The 17,755-nt window shown below is 43.1% G+C and overlaps 1 protein-coding gene and 1 long non-coding RNA gene across 2 annotated transcripts in view; both read left to right on the top strand.

Moving 5' to 3' along the window:
* Positions 1-1,426: 1,426 nt before the first annotated feature.
* On the top strand, positions 1,427-4,868 carry LOC106605106 (mediator of RNA polymerase II transcription subunit 18). The gene is made up of 3 exons (XR_001328795.3): positions 1,427-1,693; positions 1,984-2,080; positions 3,876-4,868. It is a non-coding gene; the product is annotated as a mediator of RNA polymerase II transcription subunit 18 (long non-coding RNA).
* Positions 4,869-14,121: 9,253 nt separating this feature from the next.
* LOC106605103 (forkhead box protein O6) overlaps positions 14,122-17,755 on the top strand; it is a 40,911-nt gene continuing 37,277 nt past the window's right edge. Inside the window, exon 1 of the mRNA XM_014200413.3 lies at positions 14,122-15,754. Within this exon, the coding sequence (XP_014055888.2) occupies positions 15,254-15,754 (501 nt within the window). The 5' untranslated portion in view covers positions 14,122-15,253. The remainder of the gene's footprint in view (positions 15,755-17,755) is intronic.

The following is a 17,755-nucleotide window of genomic DNA, read 5'->3' as shown; positions in this document are numbered from 1 at the left end:
TTTTACAGAGGAGGATCAAGGAATATACTCATGTGAATTGTATAAAAATGACAAGATCACAAATGGATTGTCCACTTCAGTTGTTCTTGAAAAAGGTTAGTCAGCCTATTATAAATGGAGATCATTTGCAAGCAGATTGATTGTCTACACTAAAATAGTTTACAGCTCACCCTAACCATCTATCTCTTTATTTAGAATCTCACATGCCAGTAATAACCACTGTGTCAAGCAGTGGTTTTATGCATGAAGTAACTAAGAATGTGATTACCAGCACATATTACGCACTTGACTCCGCTCTGAACAACACCACCAACAAAAGCATAGGTGAGACCCAAAAGGAGTGGTTCTTCAACCCCAATCTCACTGACTTTCCACATGTTCTCTAACATCAACAGGATTGTCAGATACTTTACCAACAGCATTTTCTGTAGTAACACTACCCAACACTGTTGCCTCTTTTACAGACAATGGGCCCACTCCTCGAGATAACCGAGAAACTCAATGGCTGGCATCAACAGTAGCTGGAGTCTCTGCAGCTGTGTGGCTTTTCCTTGTTGCACTGGCACTGTTTATATTATGCCATTTCAAATGGAGAATACTCGCAGGTAGGATACATATTCCGTATTGTTATCTTTCAAGATGGGGAGATCACAAGATTAATACAATTGTTTGGAGATGGTAATGCAGTTTGAGGCCCTATCTGTTTTAATGGAAATGTTTGTCTGTTTGTTCAAATGTTTAAGCTTCTGCCAATCAACTTCTCTGTGGTGGCCAGGGGACCAGCTTTGTAAGTTATCTTATCTAGCCGACATTACTACTATTATTCTTGATAAAAACGATGATGATGATGTTTAGTTGCACATCAGTATAGTATTATGCACATACATCTATGCATCTCCTTTCAACAGGAGGAAGAAACTACACTTGTTTATTCATCCTTGGTCAGGAGATTCCAACAGAGAGATGACATCAGAAATGACAATGAGTGTGTGTACAGTCATATCAGGGTCTAGGAACTAAGAATGACACTACTTTGATGAGAGGCGTAATAAATAGTTTAAATCAAGTTTTTCCATTGTGCTCAGGCACACAAAATGACAAAAGGCATACTGTTGTTGTTGGGAATGATTTGTATGCTTTGAATTGGTTTGTTTTATATTCTATGTCAAAAAGTAATATAATCACATTATGGCATGACCTTTTGTTTGTATTAAATTGGTATTGCACTGTGTCAAGCACTTCTGTACTTTTAACCTTTAAACCACTATAAAAAAAAATAAAAGGAAGAGGCCTGCTTTATATCTCAAAAAGCATAAAGCCTGTGTATTTATATGTCTATACATTTTATTTGTGACATACTTGTAAAGAAGTTGCTGAAATGTGACATTTTGAACTCATCGAGCCGCTGAGTTACTTTCAGAACTCTACAACGTTTCCGTTCTTGAATGCCCCTTGTTGCATACCGTTGCACAATGAGCATACGCGGATCTGGGTGAGAAGTATGATAGCTAGCTAGCTATTCCTCCCCCATCACACGGGCTCAACTCTAGCCAATCTGTCACTGTGAAAGTTGAAAACGTTTATTTGTACCTGCCTAGCAACGTAGCTAGCTAGTTTCAATGTAACTATGAGCTAACGTTAGCTAGGTTGCAAGTTAGCTTGATACTCGACAGTCCAAGCCGCCAAACATAAGGTAAGTTAAGTGCATTTTTGCCTTATTTCTCAGTGACATTTTCTTATTGGTGACTTGTTTAATTTTTTTTATGTAGCTTATTTGGCTAGCTAGCTAACTGGCTAGCTAACTATTTGTTTGAATGAAATAAGATACTGTCTAAACTAGCTCTAACTAGCCTGATAGTTTAGCCTGTCAGGAAAGATGGCTAGGTTAGAGATGCAATCATTAAGAAATTATGTTTATAGTCATAACGTTAGTCTATGTAATACGAATTGATTGAGGTGTTTTAATTTTTCCCATTGCTCTAGCGACCTGTCTGACACTGACGAGTGATGGAGGCCCCACCAGTCTCAGTGCTGCCCATCACGGGGGGCACAATTAACATGATGGAGTACCTGCTGCAAGGTGAGTTTACCTCGGTCGAGATTCAAACGTCTCCAGTAGGGCAGGCGTACCTATTTGGTGTTCTGTGTCTGAAGTGTGGTTGGGTATCTTGTAGGGGTCTTGAAAAATATATCCAGATGTAAATACAGTGCATTCGGAAAGTATTCAGACCCCTTCAATTTTTCCACATTTTGTTACGTTATAGCCTTATTATAAAACGTATTAAATCGTTTTTCCCCCACATCAATCTACACACAATACCACATAATGACCAAAAAAATACGTTTTGCGAATGTAAAGATAAATAAAATATTACATTTACATAAGCATTCAGACCCTTTACTCAGTGCTTTGTTGAAGCACCTTTGGCTGTGATTACAGCTCAAGCCCCTTGTCTTCCTGGGTATGACTTTACAATTTTGCCACACTGGTATTTGGGGAGTTTCTCCCATTCTTCTCTGCAAATCCTATAAAGCTCTGTCAGGTTGGATGAGGAGCATCGCTGCACAGCTATTTTCAGGTCACTCCAGAGATGTTCGATCGGGTTCAAGTCCGGGCTCTGGCTGGGCCACTCAAGGACATTAGGGAGACTTGTCCCGAAGCCACTCCTGCATTGTCTTGGCTGTATGCTTAGGGTCGTTGTCCTGTTGGAAGGTGAACTTTTGCCCCAGTCTTAGGTCCTGAGTGCTCTGGAGCAGGTTTTCATCAAGGATCTCTTTGTACTTTGCTCCGTTCATCTTTCGCTCGACCCTGACAAGTCTCCCAGCCCCTGCTGCTGAAAAACATCCCCACAGCATGATGCTGCCACCACCATGCTTTCCCGTAGGGATGATGCAAGGTTTCTTCCAGACGTGATGCTTTGGCATTCAGGCCAAAGAGTTCAATCTTGGTTTCATCAGACCAGAGAATCTTGTTTCTCATGGTCTGAGTCCTTTAGGTGCCTTTTGGCAAATGCCAAGCGGGTTCTCCCATCTCCACAGAGGAAGTCTGGAGCTGTGTCAGAGTGACCAAGGACCTTCTCCCCCGATTGCCCAGCTCTAGGAAGTCTTGGTGGTTCCAAACTTCTTCCATTTTTAAGAATGATGGAGGCTACTGTGTTCTTGGGGACCTTCAATGGTGCAGATTTTTTTTGGTACTCTTCCCCAGATCTGTGCCTCGACACAATCCTGTCTCGGAGCTCTACAGACAATTCCTTCAACCTCATGGCTTGGTTTTTGCTCTGCCATGCACTGTCAACTGTGGGACCTTATATAGACAGGTGTGTGTCTTTCCAAATCATGTCCAATCAATTGAATTTACCACAGGTGGACTCCAATCAAGTTGTAGAAATATCTCAAATATGATCAATGGAAACAGGATGCACCTGAGCTCAATTTGAAGTCTCATAGCAAAGGGTCTGAATACTTACGTAAATAAGGTATTTCTGTTTTTTATTTCTATAAACCTGTTTTTGCTTTGTCATTATAGGGTATTGTGTGTAGATTGAGGGGAAAAAATGTATTGTATTAATTTTAGAATAAGGCTGTAACGTAATAAAATCTGGATAAAGTCAAGGGGTCTGAATACTTTACGAATGTACTGCATGTTCAGCTGAAGAACCCATACCAGCCCCTGTGCTGTGGCTTGGTCCACTCCGTATCAGTTAGTTAATTTTCAATAATTGAACATTGCTGTCTATTTTCATTGAGGCCTTTTACATTTTTGAATTAGCATTTCAATTCACTCTTAAAAAGTCCACATGGCAAGTTGCACTGATTCAAGCTACACTTGTTAATATAACATTGCTTACACTGTTCTGTCATGTCACCACACTCAGGCAGCGTCTTGGACCAGGCCCTCGAAAGCCTATTGCACCGCCTCCGGGGCCTTTGTGACAACATGGAACCCGAGACGTTTGCCGACCATGAGCTGGTCTACCTGCTGAAGGGCCAGCAGGGCAACCCGTTCCTGTTGCGAGCCCGCCGCTCCCTCTCCCACCCCACAGTGCCCTGGCACCTGCGCTACCTGGGCCAGCCGGAGGTGGGTGACAAGTCCCGCCACGTGCTGGTTCGCAACTGTGTGGATGTGGCCGCCTCGCACAGCCTGCCCGACTTCCTCAATGAAATGGGCTTCCGCATGGACCACGAGTTCGTAGCCAAGGGCCACATTTTCCGCAAAGGCGTGCTCAAAGTGGTGGTGAGTAAACTGTCTCGCATCCTGGTCCCCGGGAATACAGAGAACACTGAGCCGCTGTCACTCTCCTACCTGGTGGAGCTCAGTGTGTTGGCCCCCGCGGGCCAGGATACCATGTCAGAGGACATGCGCAGCTTCGCTGAGCAGCTCAAGCCCCTGGTTCACCTGGAGAAGATTGACCCCAAGAGACACATGTAAAAAGGAGTGTTTTATGATGAGCCTCTGTTGGCTGTCATGGACAAAGTGTAGTTTTTATTAAAAAAAATATGTTTTTACATGGGACTTAGTTTTGTATGATTCCTATGAGAAAGCGCTTTCCCACAGTCCTTTGTCTCTGTGAATGAACTCTAGATCTCACAATCTTGATGCGTGTCTCGTACATTTGGAGAAGGACCATCTGTCATTAGGATGTTAGTGGTGTTTGACAAGGACTTCACAGGAGGTTTATGACATAGCCAACATGGACGATGTGACAAATGAGGCTTTGAATGAGTCAATAAATAACAATGTTTCTATTCACAGTGCCGAACTCTTAGAACATACGTTTTGTGTGATGCTGATAGTGCTTTGTTCTGTCTTAGAGATGTCTTAAGAAATGCACAGAGCTATAGTGTTTATTAAAAATTATTTTTCTCAACTCAACAGTGTCCTCTTGGTTTGCAGCACTCAACAGGTGCGTGTTCAGCAGGACACAACATCGTGGAATGTTCAGACAGGCCAGTTTGTTCTAATCTACATATTCTGACATGTAGAATAATGTATCATTACATTTAAGTCGTTTAGCAGACGCTCTTATCCAGAGCGACTTACAGGTGCAATTGGGCATGCCTTGCTTAAGGACACATCGACAGATTTTCCACTGGCTCGGGGAATCAAACCAGTGACCTTTCGGTTACTGGCCCAACGCCCATACCTGCCGCCCCATCATTCCAGCTCTATTAATAACATTTCTATCTGCAACATTCCCCAATGTTTGTCTTCTAAATGTGACCCTGTTGGCAGGTGCCATTTCCATTGTTTTACCACTAGGGAGCTCTCCTACTCTATTTGTAAAAACAGCCTTTCTGGTTAGAGCCAGGTATATCTGCACCTCGGATCATCTACACATGAGCCGTGGTTGCCATGGTAATAATTAGCCACGAGATCTGCACATCTCATCCCACAACTCTAATTAGCTTTTTCAATTGCTTAATGATATATATACCTGTGAAAGCTTTTCCTTTCTTCCTCTCACAAAAGCATGGATTTCCCATCTCATTTCTCTTACCCCATTAGTACATCAATGGCACCGTGCGCGGAGGGAGACTCTTATAAGTACAAGACTTGAGGCCTCAGGTTGTTTAATCTACAGTCATAATTTCAAAATGGTCTTGTCTCCATTGTGTCATCATGTCCATTCTTGGCTAGAGATCAGTTTTCCTCTGATGCCCTCCCATATACAGTGCATTCGGAAAGTATTCAGACCCCTTCACTATTTCCACATTTTGTTAAAATTGATTAAATGCATTTTTTTCCTCAATCTACACACAATACCCCAGAATGACAAAGTGAAAACAGGTTTTTAGAAATGTTTTCACATTTATTAAAAATAAAAAAACATATTGTTTACATAGGTTTTCAGACCCTTCGCTATGAGACTTGAAATTGAGCTCAGGTTCATCCTGTTTCCATTGATCATCCTTGAGACGTTTCTTCAACTTGATTAGAGCACTTGTGGTAAATTCAATTGATTGGACATGATTTGGAAAGGCACACACCTGTCTATATAAGGTCCCACAGTTGACAGTGCATGTCAGAGAAAAAAATCAGAGCTTCTCTGTGGAGATGGTTGTCCTTCTGGAAGGTACTCCCATCTCTGCAGCACTCCACTAATCAGGCCTTTATGGTAGAGTGGTCAGATGGAAGCCACTCCTCAGTAAAAGGCACATGACTGACCGCTTGGAGTTTGCCAAAAGGCACCTAAAGGACTCTCAGACCATGAAAAAACAGATTCTCTTGTCTGATGAAGCCAAGATTGAACTCTTTGGCCTGAATGCCAAGCGTCATGTCTGGAGGAAACCTGGCACTATCGCTTCGGTGAAGCATGGTGGTGGCAGCATCTTGCTGTGGGGATGTTTTTCAGCGGCAGGTACTGGGAGACTAGTCAGGATCGAGGGAAAGATGAACGGAGCAAAGTACAGAGAGATCCTTGATGAAAACCTGCTCCAGAGCACTCAGGACCTAAGACTGGGGCAAAAGTTCACCTTCCAACAGGACAACGACCCTAAGCATACAGCCAAGACAATGCAGGAGTGGCTTCGGGACAAGTCTCCCTAATGTCCTTGAGTGGCCCAGCCAGAGCCCGGACTTGAACCCAATCGAACATCTCTGGAGAGACCTGAAAATAGCTGTGCAGCGACACTCCCTATCCAACCTGACAGAGCTTGAGAGGATCTACAGAGAAGAATGGGAGAAACTCCCCGGTGTGCCAAACTTGTAGCGTCATACCTAAGAAGGCTCAAGGCTGTAATCGCTCCCAAAGGTGTTTAAACAAAGTACAGAGTAAAGGGTCTGAATGCTTACAGTACCAGTAAAAGGTTTGTACACACAGTGTCACCAGCAAAGCACCATTACACCACCACCTCCATGCTTCACGGTGGGAACTACACATGCAGAGATCATCCGTTCACATACGCTGTGTCTCACAAATACATGGCAGTTGGAACCAAAAATCTCAAATTTGGACTCATCGGACCAAAGGAAGGATTTCCACCGGTCAAATGTCCATTGCTCATGTTTCTTGGCCCAAGCAAGTCTCTTCTTCTTGTTGGTGTCCTTTAATAATGGTTTCTTTGCATAAATTCAACCACGAAGGCCTGATTCATGCAGTCTCCTCTAAACAGTTGATGTTGAGATGTGTCTGTTACTTGAACTCTGTGAAGCATTTATTTGGGCTGCAATTTCTGAAGCTGGTAACTCTAATAAACTTATCCTCTGCAGCAGCGGTAACTCTGGGTCTTCCTTTCCTGTGGCGGTCCTCATGAAAGCCAATTTCTTCATAGCGCTTGATGTTTTTTGTGACTGCACTTGAATAAACTATCAAAGTTCTTGAAATGTCTTAAAGTAATGATGGACTGGCGTTTCTCTTCGCTTATTTGAGCTGTTCTTGCCATAATATGGACTTGGTATTTTACCAAATAGGGCTTTCTTCTGTATACCACCCACAACACAACTGATTGGCTCAAATGCATTAAGAAGGAAAGAAATTCCACAAATGAACTTTTAAACAAGGCACACCTGTTAATTGAAATGCATTCCAGGTGACTACCTAAAGAAGCTGATTGAGAGAATGCCAAGGATGGATGTGCAAAGCTTTCATCAAGGCAAAGGGTGGCTACTTTGAAGAATATCAAATATAAAATATATTTTGATTTGTTTAACACTTTTTTTCTTCCTACATGATTCCATAACTGTTATTTCATAGTGTTGTACAATGTAGAAAATAGTAAAAATAAAGAAAACCCTTGAATGAGTAGTTGTGTCCAAGCTTTTGGTTCTGTATGTACCAGAATTGTTTTGCTTTGTCATTATGGGGTATTGTGTGTGTACGTTGATGGGGGGGGCAATTTAATCCATTTCAAAATGAGGCTATAATATAACAAATTGTACAAAAAGTCAAGGGGTCAAAAAATACCGAATGCACTGTAGCTGCAAGTGCACATCATGCCCAATGCTCAAAGGGATACTGCGAGATTTTGTTTTCATACTTACCCATAGTCAGACGAACTAATGGATACCTTTTTTAATCTCTGCGTGCAGTTTGCATATCATTATCTTAGGACAATTGCTCTAAGTCTCCTGGTACAGTAGCCAGCTTTAGGGAAATAGACATTCTAACTACTCCAAAGCTGGGTGGTTGGTCATGTATAATCTTACAAAGCTAAACATACTGTCGTCATCGATATTTTATAAATGTGTTACTATTACTGAACATAAATAAGATTCTATCCACTTCCTTATTCATTCTCCGTTGTTGTATAGAGATTGCAAAGTTGTATCTGTCCCACTAGGGTGTCTGTGAGCGCACGGGCAGTGCCATTGAGACAGATAATGGAAAAGTAGGTAAGTAGAATAATGACCTAAATTGTGAAATCTTGCAGTATCCCTGCTTCGACTGAGCAGGCAGTTCAATGTCAAGTGACCCTGATGTGTTAAGAGGCGACTGTGTCTGAAAGGAGGGGCTGGGAAGCAGGTGGCTATCTCTAGCATGTCAGGGTTGGTGAACAGTTTGACGTTTATTGTCATAAATCAGAACTGAGCTGCAAAGTCTAAATTGTCTCGTAAAAATGAATTTAAGGTCAGGCATTAGGGTTACTAGCAGTGTGGTTAAGGTTAGGTTTCAAATCTGATTTTATAATTTTGTGGTTGTGCCAGCTATTGACCACTCTGCATGGCTTTGGTTGGCGAGGTCCTGCTCATTGGTAAAGAGAGGACTACTTTATTTCAACATGGGCTCACCTGCCCTCACTTCCGGCCTGCCTTACAACATCTGTCCCATTTCCATTAAGTCTGCTTGTAATTATTCAAATACAGCCCTTTTCTGTGCACAGAATTCCATGGTGGCTGATTTATCAATGAAAGTACAAGATAGAGACATAGCCCTTCTCACCGCTTTGACCAACAACCAAAACCAGACTCATGGCCCTAAGGACAAGGACTGAGTCTGATGTTTCTTGCTGCCTGTAAAGTGAATTATATATTAAAGAAGCAGATGCCTCTTGCCCAGGGCTGTTTATGTCCAGCCCATCATACACAACATTCTGCTGGCTTTATTCCACTTAAACTTGTGTTTAGTAGCCTGATCTCTGGTCATGAGCCCCCCCCCTGCCCTGGGTACCTTTCCTCCGCGTTCTGCCTGGGGAACCCAGCCAGGCTAATCAGCTGCTTGGCATCGGGCCCTCTCAGCCATTGTGGATCCAGCCAACCAATGGCTTCTTCTTGTGCGAGTGAGTGATTTAACTCACTGCCGGAGGCAGAGGCCAAGCGATGGTGCCTCAGTTTCTTAGAAAATAGAGATCAGAGTTCCTCCTAAAAACCAGATTTAAACAATGAGATAAATGCAGTAACATGACCTCTTGGGTTGCACACAGTCAATAGTAATGTTCAACATGTGCCGTCAGTAGTAAAGCGTATAGCGATCTATGGCTCAGCAGAAGGTTGGACAACCCCTTTTATGGACTACCCCTTTTAAGAAATATGAATCGTATTAATTGAGGATTGTCAGGATAATGTACTTGCAGATAATGTACTTATATGCCCATTGTAGAGGGGCATGGACATTACCCTGACCTTCCCACTCCTCATCTCACCCTCCGTGGCTCTAATAAGTATGAAATCAATGTGTTCCCTAATGTCATGTTCATGTATTTGACAACCAGAACACACATCTATGCCACCTTACCATCTTCTGCCACCCAAAGAAACAGCCTAGTACAGGAGAATCGTCAAGGAGATTTTTATCATCCAGACATTGTTTAACTTGTAAATAGGATTAAGCGGGCCAGTATCGTATTAGTTAAACCTCTCACTGTCAGAGCCCTCGAAACAACAGAGGAAAGAAACTATTACCTGCGCACCACTTTTTTTCCCCTCTCCTTTCCATTCCGCTGCATTCCGTCGTAATTATAGCCTCTTGGATCCACTCATCTTTGTGCCTCTGAACATTGTGTTCATACCAGGTAGGGCCCGTGCCAAGATCTGTGCCACGATAAGCCTGACTCTTTGCCCAGGGCAGGAAGTATTTAAGTCAGCCCAAGTTGGGCCGGTGCCACGGAGGGGGTGAAATCCAGACTTGCCTACTCAGGAACATTCTTGATAATTGGAAAGGAGCCTCTCTCCTTCCTGTGTCATTGGGAGCCCATATGCTTGGTGAGGGAGGCGAACTGTGACTGAAGAGGAGGGAGGCGTTTTCCCAGGACGGACATTGGTTTCCCCAGGGCCTCCTTGTGGCTCCTCCAACTTCCAGTCTTTCACTCATCCCAGTACCACCAGAGCAACACGGGTACATGGCCTACTTAAGTACAGTTGTGAGGTTACTGGAGGTGGGAGGGGAATGATGGGTGGGTCTTGGCTGTGGGGAAGTGGGAGGGAACCCTTTATTTTTATTTTTTGTAGGTGAATGAAATTCCACTGAGTGCTTTTTCGGTGTGCCAATTTACAGGCACAACGCTTGCCTTGTGCTGTTGTGGAGCAGCTCTCAGCCCAGCCTGTGGCTGCATCGCTTGTGGCTGAAGTGGTTCGCTGTGGTGAAGGGCTTTTCTAAGACCAGCCACAGAGAGTGCCTGAAGCCAGCCCTCCTGCCTCGGAATGTCTGGTATGGGGACCAGTGTAAAGCAGCCTGCCTGCCTGGACGGGCCGTACACACACTCTCGGCGCTAGGCTACGTCTCCTGACAGTGACAGGGCCTCCCTCTGTCTCTCCACCTCTTCCTCGCCTCCCCTCTTCTCCCTCCTGAGGTGTGATCCTCTTCCAAGCCTATGGATTGGGTCCACTGTCTCTCATCACCTCTGATTAGTTTTTTATTTTTATATGTTCTCTGTCTCAGTAGGAGTTCTTGTTGTGAGACATGTTATGCAATGCTGGCCGAAACTCCATAACTTGGAAATTGTAACTTTTCTGTTTCTGTGAAGAGTGTGAAGACCCCCCCGCAAAAATCTAACTAGCATCGTAATAAAAATCTGTCTGTTAAGCAAGAGATACAGTATCTTTTTTTTGCATGGGCTGCATGTCAATCAACCACATCCGTTGATGTCGGCCTTCATCATCTGCTGTGAAAGGTGGCAGAGCTAGTGTGGTATTTGTCAGACCAGGAGACATCCTGAAAATCGGTCTTCTCACAAAAACATCTGTAGCGTCCGAACGGTTTGGCCTAAACACTAATATGACCCCTCTATGGAAAGGTGAGACTCTCACAAACACGTTGGTTGATTTTCTCTAGGACCCCCATAAGACTCGTCTGAAGGTAGACCAGTACCAGTTCAAAATATTTATGGAAGTATACAACCGTTAAAAAGTTTGGGGTTGCTTAGAAATGTCCTTGTTTTTGAAAGAAAAGCACATTTTTTGTCCATGAAAATAACATGAAATTGATCAGAATTACAGTGTAGACATTGTTAATGTTTTAAATGACTATTGTAGCTGGAAACGGCTGATTGTTTATGGAATACATAGGAGTACAGAGGCCCATTATCAGCAACCATCACTCCTGTGTTTCAATGGCACGTTGTGTTAGCTAATCCAAGTTTGGCATTTTAAAAGGCTAATTGATCATTAGAAAACCCTTTTGCAATTATGTTAGCACAGCTGAAAATGGTTGTCCTGATTAAAGAAGCAATACAACTGGCCTTCTTTAGACTAGTTGAGTATCTGGAGCAGTTGTGGGTTCGATTACAGGCTCAAAATAGCCAGAAACTTTGTTCTGAAACTCGTCAGTCTATTCTTGTTCTGAGAAATGAAGGCTATTCCATGCGAGAAATTGCCAAGAAACTGAAGATCTCGTACAACGCTGTGTACTACTCCCTTCACAGAACAGCGCAAACTGGCTCTAACCAGAATAGAAAGAGGAGTGGGAGGCTCCAGTGCACACTTGAGCAAGAGGAGAAGTACATTAGAGTATCTAGTTTGAGAAACAGACGCCTCACAAGTCCTCAACTGGCAGCTTCATTAAATAGTACCCGCAAAACACCAGTCTCAACTTCAACATTGAAGAGGTGACTCTGGGATGCTGGCCTTCTAGACAGAGTTGCAAAGAAAAGCCATATCTCAGACTGACCACTAAAAATAAAATATTAAGATGGGCAAAAGAACACTGGACAGAGGAACTCTGCCTAGAAAGGCCAGCATCCCTGAGTCGCCTCTTCACTGTTGACGTTGAGACTGGTGTTTTGCGGGTACTATTTAATGAAGCTGCCAGTTGAGGACTTGTGAGGCGTCTGTTTCTCAAACTAGATACTCTAATGTACTTCTCCTCTTGCTCAGTTGTGCACCGGGGCCTCCCACTCATCTTTCTATTCTGGTTAGAGCCAGTTTGCATTGTTCTGTGAAGGGTTTCTCAAGCGATATATTTATCGGTCATACCATGGTCATACCATGACACACTATGACACATTCTTCCAACTCACACGTGCTGAATTTGACATGTACAATTTCACAACTGTGACTTTACTGCATTTTGTAGTCATATTGTGCAACTTTAAATGCACTTACTGTAGTAGGTGTAATGGGTGGGGACATGGTAGACAATCTCAGCTTGTTCTTTAAATAGATGTTTTTGAGGTTTGGGATCTTTGTGGCCACTTATATCACTCAAGGAATATGTGAGCGCGCATTGTTTTTTGTGTGTGCTGTCAGTCCCTCAAGTAAACAATGCTATTTGATCCACCATCTAGTATTGTCCTCAGAACAAAAGCTTCTGCCAAAAACTTCAACCATGGGTCAAATAATGTAGAACATTGACAACCCCTTTTGCAGAACAAATAATGCAATGTGAAGTAATTCACAGGTGTGTGTGTGTGTGTGTGTGTGTGTGTGTGTGTGTGTGTGTGTGTGCCAATGACTGTGGGTTGGTAGTGTAGGCCTACCTATCTCATAACTGGTGCGTGCAGACATTCCGTAATGGCCACGAAATTGCCCAACTACTCACCTGATCCTGGCTTGGTTACTTCACTAGACAATGGGCAGCAAGCCAACATGCAGGTCCACCCCAAACAATTTCAAGATGGAAGATTACATTTTATTCCTCACGAATGAAAAACATTTAAAAACAAATACTTAAAAGTCACTGCCCTAATCCTGAATCTATCCGGTATTCTTTTGAACACTGTATTAATGAGCAACCCATGTACAGTAAATTAGATGTGTCCATGTGTGTAATAACTGTGTAATAGGATTGTAAAGCAAGTTTTATTTATTTGGTGAAAAGTACAGTATGGGTCAGATATGTAGCGCAGCGTTTGGGTATATGTTTTCCATTCCTGTGTGGTTAAAAAATGCAATATGGGTTAGGCAGCCCCCTATGTCTATTTTTACTTTTCTAGTTTTATGTAGTTTATAGGGCTAGTGTCTGTTTTTCAAAAACCACTGACCCATATGTTTTGAGTTAGACAATGGGAGTGAATAACACGGTGTCTAAATACCCCGTCTGTGACGACTCTTTGCTTTTGTTCACCCTTGACTATTACTGTCAATGACAAATATGTGATGCAGACTGACCACCAATAAATTCTCAGTCAAAATAAAGGACACTACATTGATTACATTATTCATCTGAATTAACTCCTTCTGCAATATAATCAGCCAATGGACAACGTGGTCTGAACTGCTGTAGCCAATCGCGTCTAAGCACCTGAGCAATGTGCCCGCCCAGATGTCAATTTTGACACATGAGGAGGCGGCGCCATACAGTGGGCGGAATCCCCTCGGTCAATGTAGCAATCTGGTAGTTACACACACGGGTCAAACAGGGGCTGCCACCGGGAGTCTGACATTTTCAACAGTCATGTCTGCAGTGTAGAAAGAACCAGGCTGCTGTAACGCATCGAAGCTTGGCAAAAGCGATTTTAGAAAATGATGTGCTACGCCTACATTTTTTTCCGGTGATGGAGGGAACAGAGCAGAGATAATTGAACAGCATGTAGCTATTTTCTTTTTTTCCTCACTCATATCGGATTAGAATCTGGGGTTACCTAATCTATGTTAATCTGAACTAAATCTATCTAATTGTGGTAGAAAACTACACTCCCCCTGTTCTGGTGCACCACCAGAGACGCTTTGCACATCAGTCGGTCTTTTTGGACACCGTGCCGCCAAAAGGAGATTATCAACTGATTCTCCAAGACTGATCATAAGGACATTAAGAGAGTATATCTTCACCAAATTCTCTTAATAAGAGTGAAAGTTAGGCTAATTGGAATCTGGAGACCAAATGTCGCATTAAAACGCGCAGCAGCCGCTTTTCCAGAGATTAAGAACATTATGCATATTTTTCATGTTGCAACATTTTCACGTTGCAACAACATACAGCTTTATGATGGGGTTGATATGATATGTGAGAGAGTTCGGGCCGGGGTGTTCTAAACATGTTCTGGGAGCAATGTGCGCGCCATCCAATGGGAGCATCTATTCCACACCACAGCGTCAGCGCGTCATCAGTTCACATTTACGAAACGAGTTTTATTAAATGAGGACATGTGAGGGGATCTGAGAGTAAGAAAAGGAGATTCGAGATAGACTACATGTTAGAAATACTAGAGGCGAGCAAGACGTGTGATAAAATTATTTATCAAGTGGACAAGAACAGACTGATGCTGGACTGTGCAATGTCTGGAAGTGTGTCGCTTTTTAAAAAGACACATGCGACCCGATTTTTTAAAAAGTATCATTGCAATTGAATTCGGAATCGTTTGTGTGTGTCTGTGAATGGACTTGCATTTGCCAGCCTATTCCGTGAAGACTGGAATATTTAATAATTTACGATAATCACACATCGTCGCTTGTCTGTGCTGTCTGCACAATCCTGTTGATTGAAAATTATTCTTGTCTATGTTTTGTCGGATTCTTTCGACGGCTCTCTTCATCTCTATTCTCGTTATATGAGGTATCATCTGTTGCTGCAGCCGGATTAACTGACATTGTCATGCATTTGGATTGACTCTAGCTGCTGGAGATGTAGGCAATTCATAATTTCCACAATTTAACATGTTTTATTTCAGGTAAAATGGGAGAACGATTATTGTTACTATTATTGCTACTCTTATCGTTACATGCGGGTCGGTGATAGCCTACTGCAGACGAGCCATTCAAAATCATCCATCTCCACAGCAGCCGGCTTCTCTGAGATTTGATCGTTACTTTATTGAATCAGACTGTAATATCACGTCACGAGACGGATTTCGGCTTGAAGTAGGCCTAGTATTGGAGACAATACGGGAATTGTGGAGGTATTGTATTTCTTTCTAACCCGGTTATTCCTTCACAACAGGATAAATGTTGATGATGGAGGACGACGAATTGGCTCATCAGGTTGATATCGATTCGGATTTCGAGCCTCAAAGCCGGCCTCGCTCGTGCACTTGGCCACTGCCGTGTCCGGAGGATTTTCCCGAAGTACAGGAGGTCAATGGGGGTCTTCCACTGACCACCATCAAGGTGGAACCAGATGACATTCTAGCCGTTTCAGCTTGCAGAGCGGGGAGAATGGGTGGCACTCCGACGGAGCTGAAGCATCCAGCAGTCGCCCCGGCTCCCATCCGGGCGACGCACCCATGCTTGGCCAGCGCGGCACTTGATGTGACTGGACAATTGCGCAAAGCCAAATCCTCGCGGCGGAACGCATGGGGTAACCAGTCGTACGCGGACCTTATCACACGAGCCATTGAAAGCACCCCTGAAAAAAGACTCACGCTTTCACAGGTCTATGATTGGATGGTCCGCTATGTTCCCTATTTCAAGGATAAGGGCGACAGTAATAGTTCAGCTGGATGGAAGGTAAGCGCATTTTTATAATATAAAATACTTTATGTCGATATTAAACACACCAGAAGTCTCAGTCAAGACAACATTGGGTAGGCTATTCCTGGGCTATAGGCTACATTATTGCACATATAGTGTATATTACATTGCCACATGTCACACTTTAGAGTCGTTACGCATGAATGGTGCCATGTAATTATCCCTCTCGTCAATGGCACTGATCAATAAATTACTGTAGCCTACCATTGACAGCAAAATGGACTGGAGCTGGGTAGAGGTTGGAAAATCATTGTGCATACCTTTATAAATCCATCTTTGGTTTGGCTACATGTATACAGTAAATGCGTAACCGCCCCCATTCCAAAGCCTATGATCATGAAAATGCACACATGGCTTGCATTTTTATATTGGTTCCTTTGGTTTCTCTCCTCTCTCTCTCTCCCTCTCCTTCTTTTCTCTCTCACACTATCTCTATGTGTGTGAGACAGAGAAATAGGCCCTAGACAGAGGCATATAGCCAATAAAAATCAATTTTCACTTCAAATATTTGTTGTACACCTACTGTATACTCTCTTTTTAAGGTGTCACTTGAGAGACACATGTAGTTGTAACTGGTCAGCTGTCAATAGTGTAAATACCCACTGGGCACTTGGTTGAATCAATGTTGTTTCCATGTCATTTCAATTAAATTACATAGAACCGACATGGAATTGACGTTGAATTGACGTCTGTGCCCAGGGGGTAGGCTATTCGAAAGGGGCTTTTCTCCAGACACACACACACACACACACACACACACACACACACACACACACACACACACACACACACACACACACAGACTACCACTTGACTCGCCAGCAGCCTAGAGCAGCCTCTCCTGGATGTCTGCCCATTTTACTGTATCAGCCTCATTATTATACCGTCTCACTCCTATCGCTGTTCTTCATTAACACAAGCTAATGTTAAGAACATAAAATCCCAAAGTAACAAGGAACGTTTGAGGCACAAGTGTGGCTGTTGATATCGTACCTCTCAGAGAGGAGATCTTGAGGGCGAGACATGATGAGGTCACAGGTGGGAGCGTTTATAAACCCACACCACAACACTTGTCCCTGTAGAAGAACCCTTTATGATTCCAGATATAACGGTTTCACCCAACGAAGAACACTTCTGGAATCCTTTCATTCGTAGACACAAGTTTCCAAAGAAACATTTTGTATGAAAAAGGTTCCAAAATGTTCCATGTAGAACCTTCGTCCCTGTAGACCAGAAGAACCCTTTTAGAACCTTTGTGAAATTCACAGCAGTTTGAACCGTTGTCGTGCATGCAGTGGGATTGACTGTAGTATCCCCGCCCCTCTCCGCTGTCAGTCATTCCTGTTGGTTCCCTCCTAAGAGGCTGTTTTGAAAGCTACTGTCATGATCTCTTTTTCTGTCTGTGTGATCGTATCAAATCAAATTTTATTGGCCGTGCACACATATTTTGCAGGTGCAGCCAAATGCTCGTGTTTCCAACTCCGACAGTGAAGTAATACCTTACAATACAAAAAAACCCCACATACAAATCCAAAAAAAGAAGAAATATCAGGACGAGCAATGTCAGAATCCGGAAAATACACAGAGTTTACAAAACATTAAGAACACCTGCTCTTTCCATGACATAGACAGACCAGGTGAATCCAGGTGAAAGCTAAGATCCCTTATTGATGTCACTTGTTAAATCCACTTCAATCAGTGTAGATGAAGGGGAGGAGACAGGTTAAAGAAGGATTTTTAAGTCTTGAGACAATTGAGACATGGATTGTGCATGTGTGCCATTCAGAGGGTGAATGCGCAAGACAAAATATTTAAGTGCCTTTGAACGGGGTATGGTAGTAGTTATGGTAGCACCGAGGGTGTCAAGAACTGCAATGCTGCTGGGTTTTTCACACTCAACAGTTTCCTGTGTGTATCAAGAATGATCCACCACCCAAATAACATCCAGCCAACTTCATACAACTGTGGGAAGAATTG

This window comes from Salmo salar, chromosome 05 (genome assembly GCF_965601325.2).
Source record: "Salmo salar chromosome 05, fSalSal1, whole genome shotgun sequence".
Classification (NCBI taxonomy): domain Eukaryota; kingdom Metazoa; phylum Chordata; class Actinopteri; order Salmoniformes; family Salmonidae; genus Salmo; species Salmo salar.
The sequence above is the reverse complement of the archived record's forward strand: the minus strand, read 5'-3'. Positions and strand labels throughout refer to the sequence as shown.